This window comes from Mus caroli, chromosome 16, assembly GCF_900094665.2.
Source record: "Mus caroli chromosome 16, CAROLI_EIJ_v1.1, whole genome shotgun sequence".
NCBI lineage: Eukaryota > Metazoa > Chordata > Mammalia > Rodentia > Muridae > Mus > Mus caroli.
In genome coordinates, this window is record NC_034585.1 from 13,785,607 (window position 1) to 13,803,213 (window position 17,607).

Below are 17,607 nucleotides of genomic sequence, written 5' to 3' on the forward strand. Positions count from 1 at the left end.
TTTGTTAAACAGCCATGATGCAGGATGTCCCAGCTGCCTGCCCACACGTGGAAAAGACTCTGTAGACCTGATATAGACCTGATTGAGGCAGTAACATACCATCATTTCCCCCTTTATGGTAGATACTGGCTGTGCTGTTAGATAAAACTGCTAGCCCCTGAAGCTAAACTCAAGGCAGGGGCTGTGTGCACCAGTCACCTGACAGAATCCTAGGTGACACAACACCAATGGTTGGTTTTGAGATAGGGTTGACCCAGGTTAGCCTTGAACTTGTGACCCCTGTTCCTCCACTTCTCAAGTGCTATGTTTATGGATGTGTGCCATCACTCCCAGGTTAGTTATGCTGATGCTGGGGTTTAACTCTGGGCATTATGCAACTGGGCAAACATTCCATCAACTAGGACTTGTTTCCGCTCTGTTTTGTTTCCCGACAGGGTCTAGCTACAATCCTCCTGCCCTAGCGTCCGGGTGCTGGGATTACAAGCACAGCATCTGGTTCCAGATACTGGTTTTATTATACTCTACATTGAGACTATGCCTTTGCAGCATTTCTCTGTGTGAGCAAACAGAATGTATATGCAGGGCCACTGCCATACTTGAAGATCCCACTGTTCTGAGAAGCACCTGGCTGTCTGAGACTTTCCTTTGTAGGTGGGGTGTGCATGTGTGCATGGTAGGCCAGAGGTCAGCCTTAGCCTTGTTCTTCGGGCACTGTCCTTGTTTTCTGAGAGTCTCTCACTGGCTGTGGTTTGATGAATCTAGGTTGGTGGACTAGCCAGCCCTGAGGATCTGTGTACCTCAGCATTCTCAGCTCAAGGAATACAAGTCTCTGTGCCTGCCGCTCCTTGTTTGCTTTCCTGTGGGGTGCACATGAGCATGGCACTTGTGAGGTCAGGCCAGTCTGAAGGAGCTGCTTTTCTCCTTCCACCCTGTGGGAACCTGGGAATCAAATTTAGGTCAGGTTTACTGGCTTCTCCAGTGAGTTATCTTGACGGGCGGAATATCTATCTATCTATCTATCTATCTATCTATCTATCTATCTATCTATCTATCTATGTGTGTGTGTAGGTTTGTATGCATGTATGTATGTATGTATGTATGTATGTGTGTGTGTATGTATGTATGTATATGAATGTGTGTGTGTATGTATGTATGAATGTGTATATGTATGCATGTGTGTGTATGTATGTACATATGTATGTGTGTGTATGTATGTGTGTGTATGCGTGTGTGTGTGTGTATGTATGTATGTGTGTGTATGTGTATATGTGTGTGTGTGTATGTATGTATGTATGTGCGTGTGTGAGGCAGGGTCTCCTTCTCCCAGGTTGAAACTGAGGGTGTTTGTAATCTTCCTGCTTCTGTCTCCTGAGAGTGCTGGGATTACATGCCATGTCTGGCTTGATGACTTTTTATATCACTTTTCAAATTTACTTTTTTTCTTTCCTTTTCTTTTAGGGAAAAAACAAACAACCCCAGCTCTGAGTAGCCTCCAGCATGCTACACAGCCTCAGTCAGCCTCAGAACTTCTGCTCTTCCATTCCCAATGCTGCATCACACCTGGCTTCTTGAAAACAGGGATCTCAGGTCCCACACTGATCTTGAAGCTCTGATCCTTTAGTCTCTACTTCTTAAGTGCCAGGGCTACAGATGTACACCACCACATCTGTTTTAGGTGGTGTGCATGTTAGGCAAGCATCTTACCAACTGAGATATAGCCCCAGCTACACAAGCCCCCTTTTAAAAGATTGGGCTGTATGTGGTCGAGGCTGGCACGAACTGCTCTTCCTGCTTCCACCTTCCAAACCCTGGCTTTGTTGTTGTTGCTGTTGTTGTTGTTGTTAGTCTGAGACAGGGACTTCCTATATAGTCTTAGCTGGCCTGGAACTCACTGGGATCAGTCTGCCTCTGACTTCTGAATGTTGGAATTAATGGCATGCACCACTATACCCAGCTAGCTAGCTAGTTAGCTGTCTGCTTTCCTTCTTTCCTTCTTTTTCTTTTTTTGAGACAGGGTCTTGAAGGCTGTCATTGTAGTGCAAACCTTTGATCTCAGCACTTAGAGGCAGAGGCAGGTGAATCACTGTAAGTTCAAGGCTAGCTTGGTCTATAGAGTGAGTTCCAGGACAGCCAAGGCTACATATACTAAGAAACTCTGTCTCAAAAACAACCAACAAACCTAAGACCAGAGAGAGAGGGTTTGGGGGATGCAGGCAGGCAGAGTGGAAAAGAGGATTTGCTTTTCTAACTTTTGATGATCACAATGCAGTTGTAAGTGGACTATACTATTAATGGCCACAGTTGTGCAGTGGCAAAGGAAAGGCCCCTTTTAAACAAGAGTTGCAACCTGCTGGACCACAGAGGAGCTGTTGAGTAGACCAGGCCATGTGTCATGGAGGGAACTGTGGTTGAGGTGGAAACTTTGGTGGAAGAGGAAGCAGTGGTGGTGTCCTGGTTTTATTAGCAGAGGAGGCTATGGTGGTAGTGACCAGAATACAGAAACCTAATGGTACATGAGGAGGTTATGATGGCTACAATCAATAAAGGATGTGTTCCACTCAGGCTGCCTCAGGTAACCTCCTGCTGAGGTTACAGAGACGAGCGGCTCCCGTGACTCAGCTCACTGTCTTCAGGCCCCTCTGCAGTTCAGAGACCTTGGATTCTGTGGACCTGGAGTTGTAGGACATTAGGTGGAGGTATCTGTGGTGGTGATAGTAACTATAATGATTTTGGTGATTACAGTGGACCACAGCAACAAAATTATGTTCCCATGAAAGGGGTAGTGCTGGCAGGTGACTATGGTCAGGTGGAACTCATGAATCTGGTGGTGTAAGTGGTGGATATGGAAGGTTTTAGTTTGGTTTGGTTGGCTGAGACCAGGTCTCAATGTGTAGCTTTAGCTGGCCTGAATTTGCTTTTTAGATGAGGCTGGCCTCACACTCACTAAGATTCACCTGCCCTTGCCTCACACGTGCCACCATGCACGCTTGGCTCCTTAATTTACTTTTTAGTTAGTTATTTGTGTGTGTGTGTGTGTGTGTACATACACACACTATGGCACACATGTTAAGGCCAGAGGACAGCTTGCAGAAGTCTGTTTTCTCTTTCCATCATGTGTGTTCCAGGTTGGGGTATCACAGACCACAGAGGCCTCTGGGAAAGCAGAAGCCCTGTGTGGCCTCTAAGGGTGATGGTGATGGGGAGAGGCCTGACAGGCCAAAATACTCACGGTCTTTCTGGTGCCCTTCTTCATCAAGGTAGATGTTAGTTTTCATGTTCCAAATAAACTGGTGTGCCAGAAGCTGGGATTTGGCTGCAGCCCAGAGAATGTACTCACGCACATAGCCCATCTGTAGGAGGTCAAGGCCACAGTCAATCTTCACTCCTGGAAGAAACTCTCCCTAACCTAGTGTAAGAAGCAACTCCCACTGCCTGACTGTATGATTCCCACTATGTGGATGTACCCTATAGAGTCAGTGCTCAGTCTAGCCAGTAGCCAGGTGAGTAGCCAGGGGCTGGGTACCATGGGTCTACACTATAGGCGTGGGCTTCCTGTGTTAGTTCCCTTGGTATTTAAGAATCATGGCTCTCAATTTCTACTGCTGTCAAATACAAGAAACAAGTAGGCTAGGTGCCCAAAACTCACTTATAAGGCTGTACAAGGCACCATCCGGAGGGACAGGGTCCAGAAAGTTCTACAGAGTTGGATGTAGCTCACACACTGAGAGTTGCCATCTTAAATCTATCCATCTCATTTGTTTCCTGCCATTATCTGGTAGCTCCAGTTTTTTCTCTCTTGTTCTCTCTTGTTCTCTTTCTCTCTGGTATGTGCATGCACATGTGTTTGTGCATGGCTGTGTGAGGATGTGAAAGGTTGACACTGGTGTCTCCCCCAGTCACTCTCCACCTTAGTGTTTAAGATATGGTCTGTCGGGCTGGTGAGATGGCTCAGCGGTTAAGAGCGCCAACTGCTCTTCCTGAGTTCAAATCCCAGCAACCACATGGTGGCTCACAACCATCCGTAACAAAAATCTGATGCCCTCTTCTGGAATGTCTGAAGACAGCTACAGTGTACACACATATAATAAATAAATAAATCTTTAAAAAAGGGGGGGGGAGGGCATGGGGGACTTTTGGGATAGCATTGGAAATGTAAATGAAGAAAATACCTATTAAAAAAACAAAAAAAAAAACAAAAAAAAGAAAAAACAGAAAAAAAGATATGGTCTCTCACCAAACCTGGAGCTTGCTGATTTGGTTAAACTGGCTGGCTGGATAGCCTCAAGGCACAAGGTACACAATGTGTACAGCTCTTGGAGGACACTTACCTTACTTCTGGCTCCCCAGATCTGGGTTTACAGGTGATCTACGAGGATGCCAGGGACTGACTTCAGGTCCTTACACACACATGCTCCTTACACACACAAGGCTGCTATTTTACTGAGCCACCTCACATTCCCAGTAACTCCAAGTTTTAATGGCCATGTCTTAGGCTTGGTGAGATGGCTCACCAGATAAGAACAGGTACATTCTGGGAGAAGACTGGAGTTCAGTTCCCAGCACCACAGCAGACTGCTCAGAACTCCAGGTCCACAGAATACAAGGTCTCTGAACTGCAGAGGGGCCTGAAGACAGTGAGCTGAGACATGGGGAGCCGCTCGTCCCTGTAACCTCAGCAGGATGTACACCTGAGGCAGCCTGAGTGGAACACATCCTTTATCAGCTTACCCACACCTCATGAGAACAGCCAGTCCGAGGGAGGTCAGGCCATTTGTTGATACCTGACCCAACAAAGGGGATTCTAGAAGAACAAGCTGCCCACCTGAAGGAAACAGCTAGAAAATGTACCAGAGCCCACCCACTCTGCAGATCGGGGCCTCAGGATGGGGCAGGGAGGACAAAGGGCTCAGTTCTGGCTGGACAGTCCTGTTCCTGAGGGAATGCAGAGCTTGTCTGAGGTGGAATTCAGGGCCCATAGACAGCAATGTGTACAGCTCTTGGAGGACACTTACCTTGTCATATCTGAGGGCTTGCACAATCTGGGGGATGTAGAACAGAATGGCATCCTGTCGAGGAGGAAAGACTGATTTCAGAGGTTACAACACTTCAAACAGCCATGAACCCTGGACCTGCCCAGTGGACGCTGCCCCCTGCTGGAGAACTGGGGAAGTGCAGAGGATAACAAAGTATCCAAGGCTGAAATCAAAAATGCAGAAGAGCGCAGCTTACCCCAGGTAAAGGGGCTGAAAGTTACTACAGACTTGCTGGTGCTGAAACTGTAGCAATCAGGGCTCTAGAACATTCTACAGAAACTCCCTGCTACAGACTCTCCACCATGGCTACTACATAAAATCTTCAGGATCCCTGAAAGTTTGTTGTTGGAGTAAGAGGCATGGGCACACTGCTTACCTCTCAGAGCAGGGGCTAAACTCAAACTGTTTTTAAAACCAAAAGATCCAATTAAAGTTAAAAAACCCAAAACAAACAAACAAACACATACAACTAGAAAACACATGAATTACAACTAAATTCATCACCTCCCTAGTGTTGGTACTAAAAGCGTGTACCACCATAGCCCAAATTCATCCCCTTCCACTACTGAAGTCAGGAATAAAGGCATACTCTAGATGGACCTATATAGTTGGATGCATGCCTGGTTGAGCTGTCTTTTTTTTTTTTTTAAAGATTTATTTATTTATTATATGTAAGTACACTGTAGCTGTCTTCAGACAGTCCAGAAGAGGGCGCCAGATCTTGTTACGATGGTTGTGAGCCACCATGTGGTTGCTGGGAGTTGAACTCTGGACCTTCGGAAGAGCAGTCGGGTGCTCTTACCCACTGAGCTATCTCACCAGCCCTGAGCTGTCTTTTTTTAAAAAATAGATTTATTTATTTATTTAATTGTATGTGAGTACCCTATTGCTATCTTCAGACACACCAGAAGAGGGCATCAGATCCTATTATGCATGGTTGTGAGCCACCATGTGGTTGCTGGGAGTTGAACTCTGGACCTTCGGAAGAGCAGTCGGGTGCTCTTACCCACTGAGCTATCTCACCAGCCCTGAGCTGTCTTTTTTTAAAAAATAGATTTATTTATTTATTTAATTGTATGTGAGTACCCTATTGCTATCTTCAGACACACCAGAAGAGGGCATCAGATCCTATTATGCATGGTTGTGAGCCACCATGTGGTTGCTGGGAATTGAACTCAGGACCTCTAGAAGAGCAGTCAGTGCTCCTGAGTTCTCTCTCCAGCTCCAGGCTGTCCACTTAATCTATCCACTTAACCACACTGGGATAGCTATACCCTAGGCTAGCTCACAGGGCTTTAGACTCACCGGAGGGAAGGACCGCAGGACTTTCACCCCATACTGTGCAGTGAGAGGGTGTGGTGGGTACATGCTGGAGAAGTAGGAGAGGCCTGTAGGTGGGTCCGTGGGTGCCCAGCATAAAACATGGCTGAGCTCTGGAGCATCAGCATCGATGGTGTGCCAGGTGACGAGGAACTGGGGAGAAAGTTGGGAGATAGGGTTGCAGGAGTCCTTTCAGTTATGGCCTGCTCCAGAATGGCCGCAGCAAAGGGTCATAGGGTGGGCATGCTATGCACGCCTTTAATTACAGCACACAGTGGGCACAGTCAGGCAGACCTCTGTGAACCTGAGTCTACAAGGTGAACTCTAGGCCAATAAAATAAAATAAACTGTGATAATAAAAGCCATTTATGATAAAAATGGAAAGTGCTTCTGACATGCTACACAAAGTAGCATAATTGCAATAAATTCAAGTCGAGGGGCTGGGAGGAAGCTCAGTAGGTAGTGTGTTCCAGGCAGTAGCACTGATCCCCAGTATTGCATAAAACCAGTTGTGGTTGTATACATATTACCGCATGGCAGATGGAGAATGGAGAATCAGAAATTCAAGGACATCTTTAGCAAATCTGAATTTGAGGTTAGCCTGAGATATATGAAACCCCATCTATAAACACAGTTAAAGCAGACTAAATATTTCCTATCATAAACATAATAATTACTACATACTAGAAATAGAAAATGCAGGGAGTTAAAAAAAAATCCTACCACTGAGATTACCCAGTCTTTCTAATGTGATAGATTAAATAATTTTGTTTTAGAGACGGGCTCTTACTCTGTAGTCCTAGCTGTCCTTGAACTCAAGAGGTCTGCGTGCCTCTGCCTCATGACTGCTGGGATTAAGGGCATGCACCACTGTGCCCTGTTCTCTTTACTGAGACAAGGTCTCACTAGGCTGTCTAGACTGGTCCAAACTTCACTTTGTAACTTAGACAGGCCTTTAACTTGTGATCCTCCTGTATCAGTCTCCTGATGGTTGGGATTGTAGACCTGTACTGGTGACCAGGTTCAGCAATGACGGTTAATTGAGATATGTGTAGATTAATAAAGCACACCTTTGAGTACATCCATGGGACCCAAAGAGAACTGGGTTCTGAAGGCTCTGGCCTGATGGACAGGTTAACCTTTTGAGGAGCCATAATATGGTGGTACTACTTTAAGCTGGTGGAGGAAGTGGGTCACTGCAGGTATGTACTTGGAGGCTATACTTTGTCTGGATGCCCCCTCTTGCTCTTCTGTTCATCTGGCAGGATGTGAACAGGTTCTTCCTGCACGTGGTCCTGTGGCCAGGATGTTCTGCTCAGCCATATGAGGCTGAGCCCTCTGAAATGGAGTCAAATAAAGCTTTCCTCCCCCAAGTTGTTTGTGTCAGATATGTGGTCATAGTCATGAGGAGGAGCCAGGCCTCTCTAGAAAACATTCTAGATCTAGTTTGAACTTGAGCTGGTGTACGTGGGCTGTGCTACCTTGATGGCTTCAGGGACATCACTAACAGCTCCAGGGTCCAAGCGAACGAGACGGGTCACTTCATTTCCAATGGCTTCTGTATTCTTGAACCTACAGTGCACAGAGGGCTTATGTTGGGTAGCCATACGAGCAGGTACATTCCTTCACTGCCACAGATGAGCCAGAGGGAAACACTCAGTGGGAGGGACTTAGATTAACACTATAGACAGACATCTAAATGTAGGCAAGTAATACATTACAACATCTAAAAAGTTATTACAACATTTACAAGGAGATAGGAGAACGCCACAATTGGAAGCCACTCTGAGGGACATAGAAGCCTCATCTCAAGATGGTTTAGTGAACAAATGTCCTTGCTGCCAACCTTCACTCTCACACCCACTCTTCTCCAAAGCAAAAACAACAACAACAACAACAACAACAACAAAATAACAAACCAACAAATAAAAGGAAAGGGTAAACCATTCTTCAAAAGCCACCACAGCTCTTTCCCCTGGTCCTCTGCAGCAGCCTATCTCTGGTTCAACATCTTACTTTAGTCTAAATCCATAAGGCTCCTTACTTAGTGGTGAGGGGGCAGATGTAAGCCTGCATGTGGTACTGACCCAGGCTAATGCAAGGAAAGTCTCCATAAACATTTGGCTTTGAAAGGGCTTAAAAGAACCAGTGTGGTGTTCTGGGCCTGAAGACCAGGTAGAAGCAATAGGAAAGTGGTAAACCTTGGCTTGCAGAGATAGAGGCAGACATGGGGTACCTATCTCTGGAGGTAGGGAAGAAGGCTGAGGGCCATGTGGGATTATGTCATGGGGGCCTCTGCAACCCATCTCACCTACTGTCAGGCTAAAGGTTTATTTCTGTCTGAGAGAATCCCCTTATAGCTTGTCACCAGCTTTGTTTTCAGAGGAATGAAAAGATGCCTTCCTTTTGGTTTGCTGCTGAAGAAGAACGCATCAGCATTTCTTCCAGAGTGTTCTGTTCTTTGCTCTGGAAAGCTATTTTTTCCAGTATATTTTGGCTGGCTGAATGTATATATGCATGTATGTATGCATGTATGTAGCCACTTATGGTACACTAGGCAGCTAGCCACAGCCACAGCCACAGCCACAGCAAGTGTGTCTGCTCTTCGCTTGAGCTGGAAGATGGCATTATTCAAATATAGCCAAAATCTCTCCCAAATTGTCACTGTGGACTACCTCCCAGGAAGGAAACCTTTACAAAATATACCGTGACTCTGCCATTTTTTTAAAAAATAGTTGCAGGGATTGAATGAGCTCTACCATAGAACCACATCCCCACCATCCATGGTGGGTCTGAACCCTTCCTGGGCTCTGGATGTTGTGGCATCTAGGCAGGAGCTGACAAGAACATAATGGTCACTGTGTAGCCTCTGCACAGACTATATGAGTATGCTGAGTGTCCTCAACAGAAGTCATGTGATATTTCATTGCTCTCATGACATAGCTGGCAGGTTCCTGCCCTGGACTTGTGGTGAAGCTCTCCCGACCTCTCCCGACCTCTCCCGACCTCTAAGAGGCCTACCTGGCTGGCAGCTGCACAGCGAGGTATGGAGAGATGCTCCAGGCAAGGTTCACGTTGTCCTTCCACTGCTTCTCACTCAAGCTGATGTACTTGGACCTCCAGTTGGCAACACTGTTCTCTCCTGCCTGGTCCAGCTCTAGCTCTGGGGCTGACAGTGGGTTGTACCAAGTGATGAGGCGTTCGATCTCAGTGGCCTGGAAAAGCAGTCACAATATCCACTGTACTCTCTGCAGGGGTCATGTGCTGCACCCCCTCCTCCCCGGGTGTTCTGCTGTCACATGGCGGGAGTGGTGTGGCACAGGTCTTACCAATAGTGACAGCAGCAGTGTCCTGCGTTTCATGTAGTACTTGTGCAGCTGGGAGCCCCGGTTGGTTTTCTTAGACATACCTAGGAAGCAGAGATGAAACATGGTCATTGTCCCTTGAGGCCACTTCTCTGCTCTGTCATTTCTTTTGGTGGTGTGTTGGCAACTGAAACAAAAATCTTGGTCATGTATTCTACTATTCTCAGACTCTGCTGATTTAGAATCTAGAAGACACTGACATTTAATGCTCTGTTCTGCTATCTGAGTGAGTGTCCATCACTCCACCGGGAAGGGAACTTAAGATTGGCTTAAAGATGCAGGAGCCACCCCATACCCTGACCAACCTGACTTTTTGGAGATGGTTGACATGCCACTGGAGAGGGGGTAAGTGTTGATCCAGCCCTGGGTAGCCTGTTGTCGAGAGCCCACAGTTATATCCAAGTTGCTTCGGGTGTCCTGGTTATCTGTGGGCAAACACATTGAAGGCTCTGGGTTGAGATGGCTCAAGACATCACAAGGAAGAGAGCTTGGCAAGTCTTGCTTTGTAAGCACAGGTCCCTAAGGTTGACTTCCCTACAACCTACATTAAATAATTTGGGTGTGGTGGTGCACCCTTGTACTCCTGATGCTGGAGAGATGGAGACAGAGGTGGCTCATTGGTCAGCCAACCCAGCCTACTTGGCAAGTTCCAGGCCAGTGAAGGACCTTGTCCAGAAAAAAGAAGTATAGAGCAGGGCACATGCCTTTAATCCCAGCACTCGGAAGGCAGAGGCAGGGAGATCTTTGGGTTCAAGGCCAGCCCGGTCAGTCTATAGAGTGCATTCTAAGACAGCCTGAGCTACACTGGAAATGTCCTATGTTTGAAAACAACAACAACAACAATAACAACAACAACAACAACAAAAAGACATCATAAAGAAACATAGGTTCTCAGCCATGAGAAGGCGACTGGTTCAGATTGGATCTTTCTTTGCACAGTGCTGGTGTGGATGGATGGCCCTGTGGATAAGCCCTTTCAGACTGAATTTTTCAAACACTCATGAATTCTCTTATTTTAACCATTCTATATGGAAAATTTCCTAAAATTTGCCATAGACCTAGATCTTTAAAATAGAATAAAACAAATACTATCAGTTTCAAAAAAGTGTTATGTGTATGACTATTTTGCAGGCATGTATGTACAGGTGTTTATGGAGGACAGAAAACAGTGTTGTATCCCTGTTATAGATAGCAGTGAGCTGGAAACTGAGCTCAGGCCCCTGGAGGAACAGTGCTCTCAGTCACCGAGCCGTCTCTCCAGCCTGTCACAGGCTTTTTTGTTTTGTTTTTGATAAACAATGTTAGTTGCTTGTCCACTGGCACTGTACTATCTGATAAGGCAGGAATCTGAGCACCTAGGGGACAAACTACACAGTTTGTTGGCTCTAGTCTATATGGAACTCTTAAGAAAGCAAGCTAGTGTTTAATGCTTTAACACTTCTTTCCTTTTCTTGCGAGAGACTGTTGCTGCAGGTCTGCCTAGAAGAACCCATTCCTCACCTCTCTGTGTGGCTTGTCACCAGCTTTGTGTTTAGAGGAATGAGAAGATGATTTCTTTTTGGTTTGCTGCTGCAAACATGTTAGTGTTTCTTCCAGAGTGTTCTGTTCTTTGCCCTGGAAAGCACTTTGGCTGGCTAGCTGAATTTATGTGTTGTATGTATGTTTGCATGAATGTGTGTGTTATGTGTAAGCATGCATACACACAGGTACATATATACAGTTTCCTTTTAGACTCAGCTCAGAAGTCACTGTCCCCAGAAAACTGTCTTCAATGCCCAGTCTACTCTGGTTGGGCCAAGGGCCTGTCCTTGAATCTCCTCTATTGAAGTTATCTTAATTTGACTCCACCTATCAGATGACAATGGAATATGCTAAATTCATCTTGGTATATTGGCCTACTCAGTGGGCACCTGGGAAGTGAGCTGGTCCAGGAAGAACTTATAAGAGTGTCATACTTGCTGTATGCATCAGTGTAGGTTGGAGGAAAACTAACAGGCAAGCAAGTACTGAGTTTTCAACAATACAAGGTATGGCCAAGATCAGGGCTCACTTGGGCCTTAACTGCTTTCTTGTCAGGCTTTTCTAAACCACCCACAAGCAACCCTCCTGCTTCTATGTCCTGGTTTCACTCCACATCCAGCAGCTGCTGTGCTGCTCAGGGCAATGCTTACCTGGGGGAACGAGCTGGCTGGCAGTCAGGTACTTCTTATCTGAGAACATGGCAGTCCAAAACTTAATCATTATGCTTATATCTTCACGAAGCCTCTTTTCTCCTTGAGTAGGAAACTTTGGTGGACAACTTCAAATAATCACAAGAGGGAAAGAGCTGAGTGTCTGGAGTCAGAGACTAGAAAATATTCACAAGGCAATGAGAGCTGATATAAAAATTCACTTTTTTTTTTGAGGTTAGCCCAAAGCTCACCAACAGCAAGGCTGATGTCCCATGGGAAGTGAGGCTATCCTAGTAGCTCAGGCCTGTCTATCACATCACTACCCTATGCTCTCTGCTTAGCTTTATCTACACAGGTCAGACTGCCTGTAACTCCATATATATTCCTATATACTGCAGGATGGCCTTGATCAAGACACTCTTGCTACACAGCCTCTAGATGGATCAGACTGTAGGCATGCCACCATAGATGGCTGACATTTATAGCTTCTGGTGAGTTAGTATGCTGTGACAGACAATAACTTAGCTGTTTACATACAACCATACACCTTACATCTGCAAAGACTCATGCAGCTGATATTTGCAGGTTTTTTTTTTTTTTTAAATAGAAATCATTTATATGACCAGGAAAAATAAAAGGTATATACTTTATCTATCTTTTCTCAAGATAGGGTTTCTCTGCCCTGGCTGTCTTGGAACTTGCCCTGTAGACTTCCAGCTCAAAGATCTGCCTCTGCCTCTACCTCCTGGGATGAAAGGCATACATCACCATGCTGGGAATTTTTTTTTAATTTGTTGGGAATATTTTTAAATATATATATATATTTTTAAGACAGGTTTTCTCTGTGTAGCCCTGGCTGTCCTGGAACTCACTCTGTAGACCAGGCTGGCCTTCAACTCAGAGGTCTGTCTGCCTCTGCTTCCCCAGTGTTGGGATTAAAGCCTCACATACAGCCGGGACTGCAGGTATATGCCACTGTGCCTGTCTGCTCTTAATTTAGACAAATAAAAAGACCAGAACCTCCAGTTAGAGGCTGTTCTGTCACCTGAAATGGGTGCTGGGAACTGAACTCAGGACCTCTGGAAGAGCAGCAGGTGCTCTTAACTGCTGAGCCATCTCTGCAGGCTTGCTCCCTGTCCTCCTCTCTTACTTTCAACCTTTGTTTGACACGGGTTAGTTATGGCTGCTGAGAGAAGCAGGGGTAAAGGGTTATTGCACCAACATGGGCAATGAATTACTTACAGAGCCACTAAAGAAAATATCTGTGTCTTCCAGGAACTATTAACTACCCAAAGAGCCTCAGAATCAGGGTTGGTGAGCCCCTGCCCCTAATCTCTTAAATTAACTCAACTCAAGGAACAATCTGCACATATTCCATTTGGCTCCTGGCTGAGTACATTCCTGAGGATATTACAATGTAGTCATACAAGGACTACTGAATGAGGTTGGTGAGCAAGAACCAGGTAAACTATGTCCTTATGTAAGTAACTTGGTGATATAAGTTGGGTTGCAGCTGTTTCTGGGTATGTGCACAATACAGCTGGAGGTAGTACCTGAAATAGTCAAAGGCTGTTGAGTATATCTTCTCTCGAAGCACGTTTCGAATGGTTGCATTTGGAACCACATCAGCATGCAGGAGGGACAGCCCCAAGGTCAGCAGTCTGAGAGAGATTACAAGGTTGGAGCCCTGGGCAAGGGCTGAGCCTTAAGGGGTATATATGTTCTCCTAAGCAAACCCCAGAATCCCTGAATATAAACCCTATAAACATTACCAGCATATCACCATTCAGCTGTTCTCTCCCCACTGTCTCTCCTCTCTCAGACAAAGTCTCATGTATTCCAAGCTGGCCTTCAGTTCCCTTTTGGAGTGTTAAGAGTAATCCTGAATTTCTGATCCCCTTGCCTATGTCTTTTAGGTGTCAAGATTATAGTGTGTTTAAATAAAAAAGAAAATCTATGCATGGGTAAAGGTGTTGTACAAGAAAGCTCTAAAGTTAAAATTTAGGTAACTAAAATACAAGTTTTTCCTGTTCTAAGATGCAGCTAGCTCATTAGCTCAGCTCTTCCATGGACGTGCAGATGGTTGGCAAACCCACTCTGCATGTGTGCTTGGGGATGTGGTTTGTAGAGTGCTTGCCTAGCATGTCTGATGCCCCGAGTTCCATCCCTACCGTAACTGCAAAAAAATGGGTATGAAAAAACATTTTTAAACAAAATAAAGCAAACCACGCTTCATTTTTGTTGAGAGAAAAGCAAATGAACTCTATGGTGTTCTGACTGGGCCAAGACTCCTAGGCTCACAAACAATCTGCAGTTTTGTCCCCATGGGACACTGCTATGATTTCAATCCTAAGGGGTGGGGGAGGGGGTTGTCTTCCTAGTGTATGGTTTCTGCTAAACCAAGCCCCGAGCAGGGTACAAGACATAAGTAGGAAGGTACTGTTCTGCTCCTGCCTACGGTGCTGGGGTAAGACAGTGATGGAGGTCAGGAACCAAGTTGGTGGGTAAGACACAAGTGCTCTGCCCAGGGAAAAGCTAGGATATCCCACACTATCCAGTGTCAATGGGGTTTTTCTCAAGGGCCAGATCCCAGCTACAGCCTGACAGTGACATGGACCCTGTGGAACAAGCATGTCTACATGTAGCAAACAGGGTGACCCAGATGCTCTAGGGGCAAGTAGCTCTAGAGGCTCAAGTACAGGTGCAGGGGCATTGTGGACAGTCAGGCTAGGCCTAAGGCATGGTGCAAGATGAGTAGAATATAGCACAACCACTTTCCAGAGGCTGTCTATACCAGCAGAAGTATAGATGCTAGCTTCTATGCTACTGAGTCCTAGGCGATGGCCTGTGGTGGGGAGTAGATCACAAGGGAGCTTGGATATGAGGGAAAAAAGAGGTCTGACCCACCATTGCAAGGGAACAGAGACAGCAAAGAAAGGAGGAGGGCAAACTGATGATGTTTCTGAGTGCATCTGGGATTAGCCAGCTAACCCCGAGTGAGGGCTGAGCTTTTGTGGTGGTACAGACAGAGGCATTTCTGTGATGGCTACATGCTACTGAAAAGCAGCAACAGGAATCATTTTCTATAACTTGTTCCCACTGCCTTTAGAAAAGTATCAGTCAGTGACAGACTAGGTATTAACAAGAGGACTGGCCCCTCTCTGTAAGTGGTTGGAGAAGTGTTCTAATGCGCTATGAGGCCATGGTCTGGAGTTCAGGGGAGAGAAAGACAATACCTGGTAGAAGCAAGAGCTTCTACCATGCATTGGTGCTGGTCAGCCCCTCACAGACAACAGCAGAGGCCATGTTCTAGCGAGCAGGACTGTACTAGGGGACAGGGGTTGGGGAGCCTCTTAGCTAGCCAGCGGATCATGGTCTCATGCCCTCTACAAGTCTTCTTGATCGTCTCAGGACAGTGCCATAGGATTTACTCTACACTGCACAGCAGCATCGCAGGACATACCCACCCACTCCTACCATGATCTACACACTACACATGTGCCCTACATGCCAGTATCAGCACACTCAGGTAACCCAGAGAAATAGGGTCCTCACTTGAAACGTGGTCCAATGGCTGCCACATGCCTGTTCATGCTCCCCCTGGCTCCACCAATATTGAGGGACATGGAGCGCTGCAGCAGGCTTGAGAAGATCTCCACCTGGTCAGAGCTACAGTACTTGGCAATCTCAAACCGCTGGACCAGGAACTGTGGAAAGTAAACAAGCTGTGTAAGTTGTCACACATTCTCTCAGGTCAGGGTCCCTAGACCAGCTGGTGCGCTCGGCTGACCCAAGTGTCCCCAAGGCTGTCCCTACAAAGCTCAGCAGAGCTTGAGGGTAGGCACATACGTCGATCCAGATGTAGTGAGGTGTCACTTCGGGGGGACATGGTCTTGGCTGACTTGCTTCTGATGCTGCCAGGGGGTCTGCTTCCTTTGTTTCCACAGAAAAGAGGCCGAACTTCTGCTCTACTGTCATGTGCCAGGCTCCTGCCATCTCCCGCATAAACTGCAAATTGGAAAGAAAGGTCAGTGCCTCCAGAGAGTAGAGGGTGGGTGGCCGCTTTGTTTTTGAATTCCTGAATAAAGTTCAACGTGTAACTTATGCCTGTGACCCCAGTACTCAGCAGGCTGAGGCAGGAGGACAGGAATGAGTTCAAGTTCAGCCGGGGCTACATACAGAATGAGATGCTTTCTTAAAACAAACACAAAGTAAAACTGTACTGGATGAAAATAGAAGGCAAACAAAGTAAGGAGCAGCGCCCTGGAACCCATATCTCAGGGGAGCTACTCAAGTCTTTGTATGCTTCCTCCAGCTTCCCCCCACCCCCAACTGACTGTCAGCACAACTTATGGGCCCAGCATCAAGGTGCAGCACATCTTGGTTAGCATGTCCCTAATGCAGTGCAAGCTCTATCCTGGTGAAGCTGGGAAAGATGCAGGATTTCCAAGCCACAAAGGTAGGCCTTCATTAGCTTATCAGATTTGAGAGTAGCCCAGGAAGTTCAAGGGAGGGCAGGCTCTAAGTGTCAAGATCAGAGTCATCCCCTTGACCTAGTCACACTGACCCAGGGCCCTTTCTGCGTTGTGCTTGGAGGGTTGCCCAGGTAAAGCACAGTACTGTGTTCTGGAGGAGGAATGGTTACTATTTTACCCTACAGAAGCACCAGCAATGCATGGGCTATGCAGGCTTTGGTTCCCTTTCTAGCACCATTACCTACCCTCTTGCAAGACCTGGCTCAAGATGCTGGGGATCATGAGCACTAAAGAGCAAGATGGGAGCCAACTAGGCAAGGCTCAGGAGAAGCCCAGGCAGGCTTTATAAAATGACACCTCTCTTCTGCTATTCCTCATGATTCCTGAAGGCACAGATGCCATTGGGAGGCCATGAGGGTGAAGACAAAGGCCATTCATGCTAAGGTAGCATTGTTATAGGTGGGAAATGAAGAATACCAAGGAACTATATACCCTGCTGTGGCTTCTTTTGGAGTCTGGCTTCTGCCTACTGTTAGATGTATTTTTTATGGTAGAAGTCGGGGTACCAAATTGGTTGGAAGTATAGGAAACCCCAGAACTGATGGGACAAAGTAGCCAAGCAGAGGCTACGCTCCCACTCATTTGTGTAAGATCCACTTCTATAATAGGGTCTCCCAGACTCTGGGAACAAACAAATGTGGATGGTCCAAGATATAAGCAACAGGCAGCATACTAAATCTGAGAAAGCAGCAGTATGGTACAAAGAGGGAAGGTGTTTTAGATAGGGTGGCCAGAGAATGCTGATGGGATGGAAGGGAACATTGGACACAAGTCCTGGAGATGGCCAGCAGTGACATTCATCTAAGCAAAGGAAATGGGATGCAGCTAGGCAGAAATAGCCTGGGAGAGCAGGAGCAACAGGATCTAGCAGAGCTACAGCAGGGCAAATGAGAAGACAGAAGGGACAGAGGTAGGTGCAGGTGAGCTTCAGGGCCAGAACAAGTCAGTCAGTCTAAGTGAGGTGGGAAGAGCAGCAAGAGGCCTGGGAATCAGAGAGATTCAATCCAGTATAGTTTTTACTGCATGCTCCTATTGCATGTATACAGGACAGTATGGAAGCAGGGAATGACATATTCCTGTAAGTCTTGGGCATTTGAATACTTTGTCCCAGGTTAGTGGCTGTCTGAGAAGGAGTAGGAGGCATGTAATTAGGGGAGTAGATTTTTTTTTTTTTTTTTTTTTT

General features: G+C 46.4%; 1 protein-coding gene across 1 annotated transcript in view; it reads right to left on the reverse strand.

The window, feature by feature from the left end:
* Nucleotides 1-17,607, reverse strand: part of Pi4ka (phosphatidylinositol 4-kinase alpha) — a 126,461-nt gene that overhangs the window by 6,931 nt on the left and 101,923 nt on the right. Inside the window, exons 32-42 of the mRNA XM_029470740.1 lie at nt 15,739-15,897; nt 15,445-15,596; nt 13,443-13,550; nt 11,890-12,017; nt 10,024-10,143; nt 9,683-9,762; nt 9,375-9,568; nt 7,835-7,925; nt 6,339-6,506; nt 5,013-5,066; nt 3,230-3,350 (exon numbers count right to left, since the gene is read on the reverse strand). Coding sequence (XP_029326600.1) covers nt 3,230-3,350; nt 5,013-5,066; nt 6,339-6,506; nt 7,835-7,925; nt 9,375-9,568; nt 9,683-9,762; nt 10,024-10,143; nt 11,890-12,017; nt 13,443-13,550; nt 15,445-15,596; nt 15,739-15,897 — 1,375 coding nt within the window. The remainder of the gene's footprint in view (nt 1-3,229; nt 3,351-5,012; nt 5,067-6,338; nt 6,507-7,834; nt 7,926-9,374; nt 9,569-9,682; nt 9,763-10,023; nt 10,144-11,889; nt 12,018-13,442; nt 13,551-15,444; nt 15,597-15,738; nt 15,898-17,607) is intronic.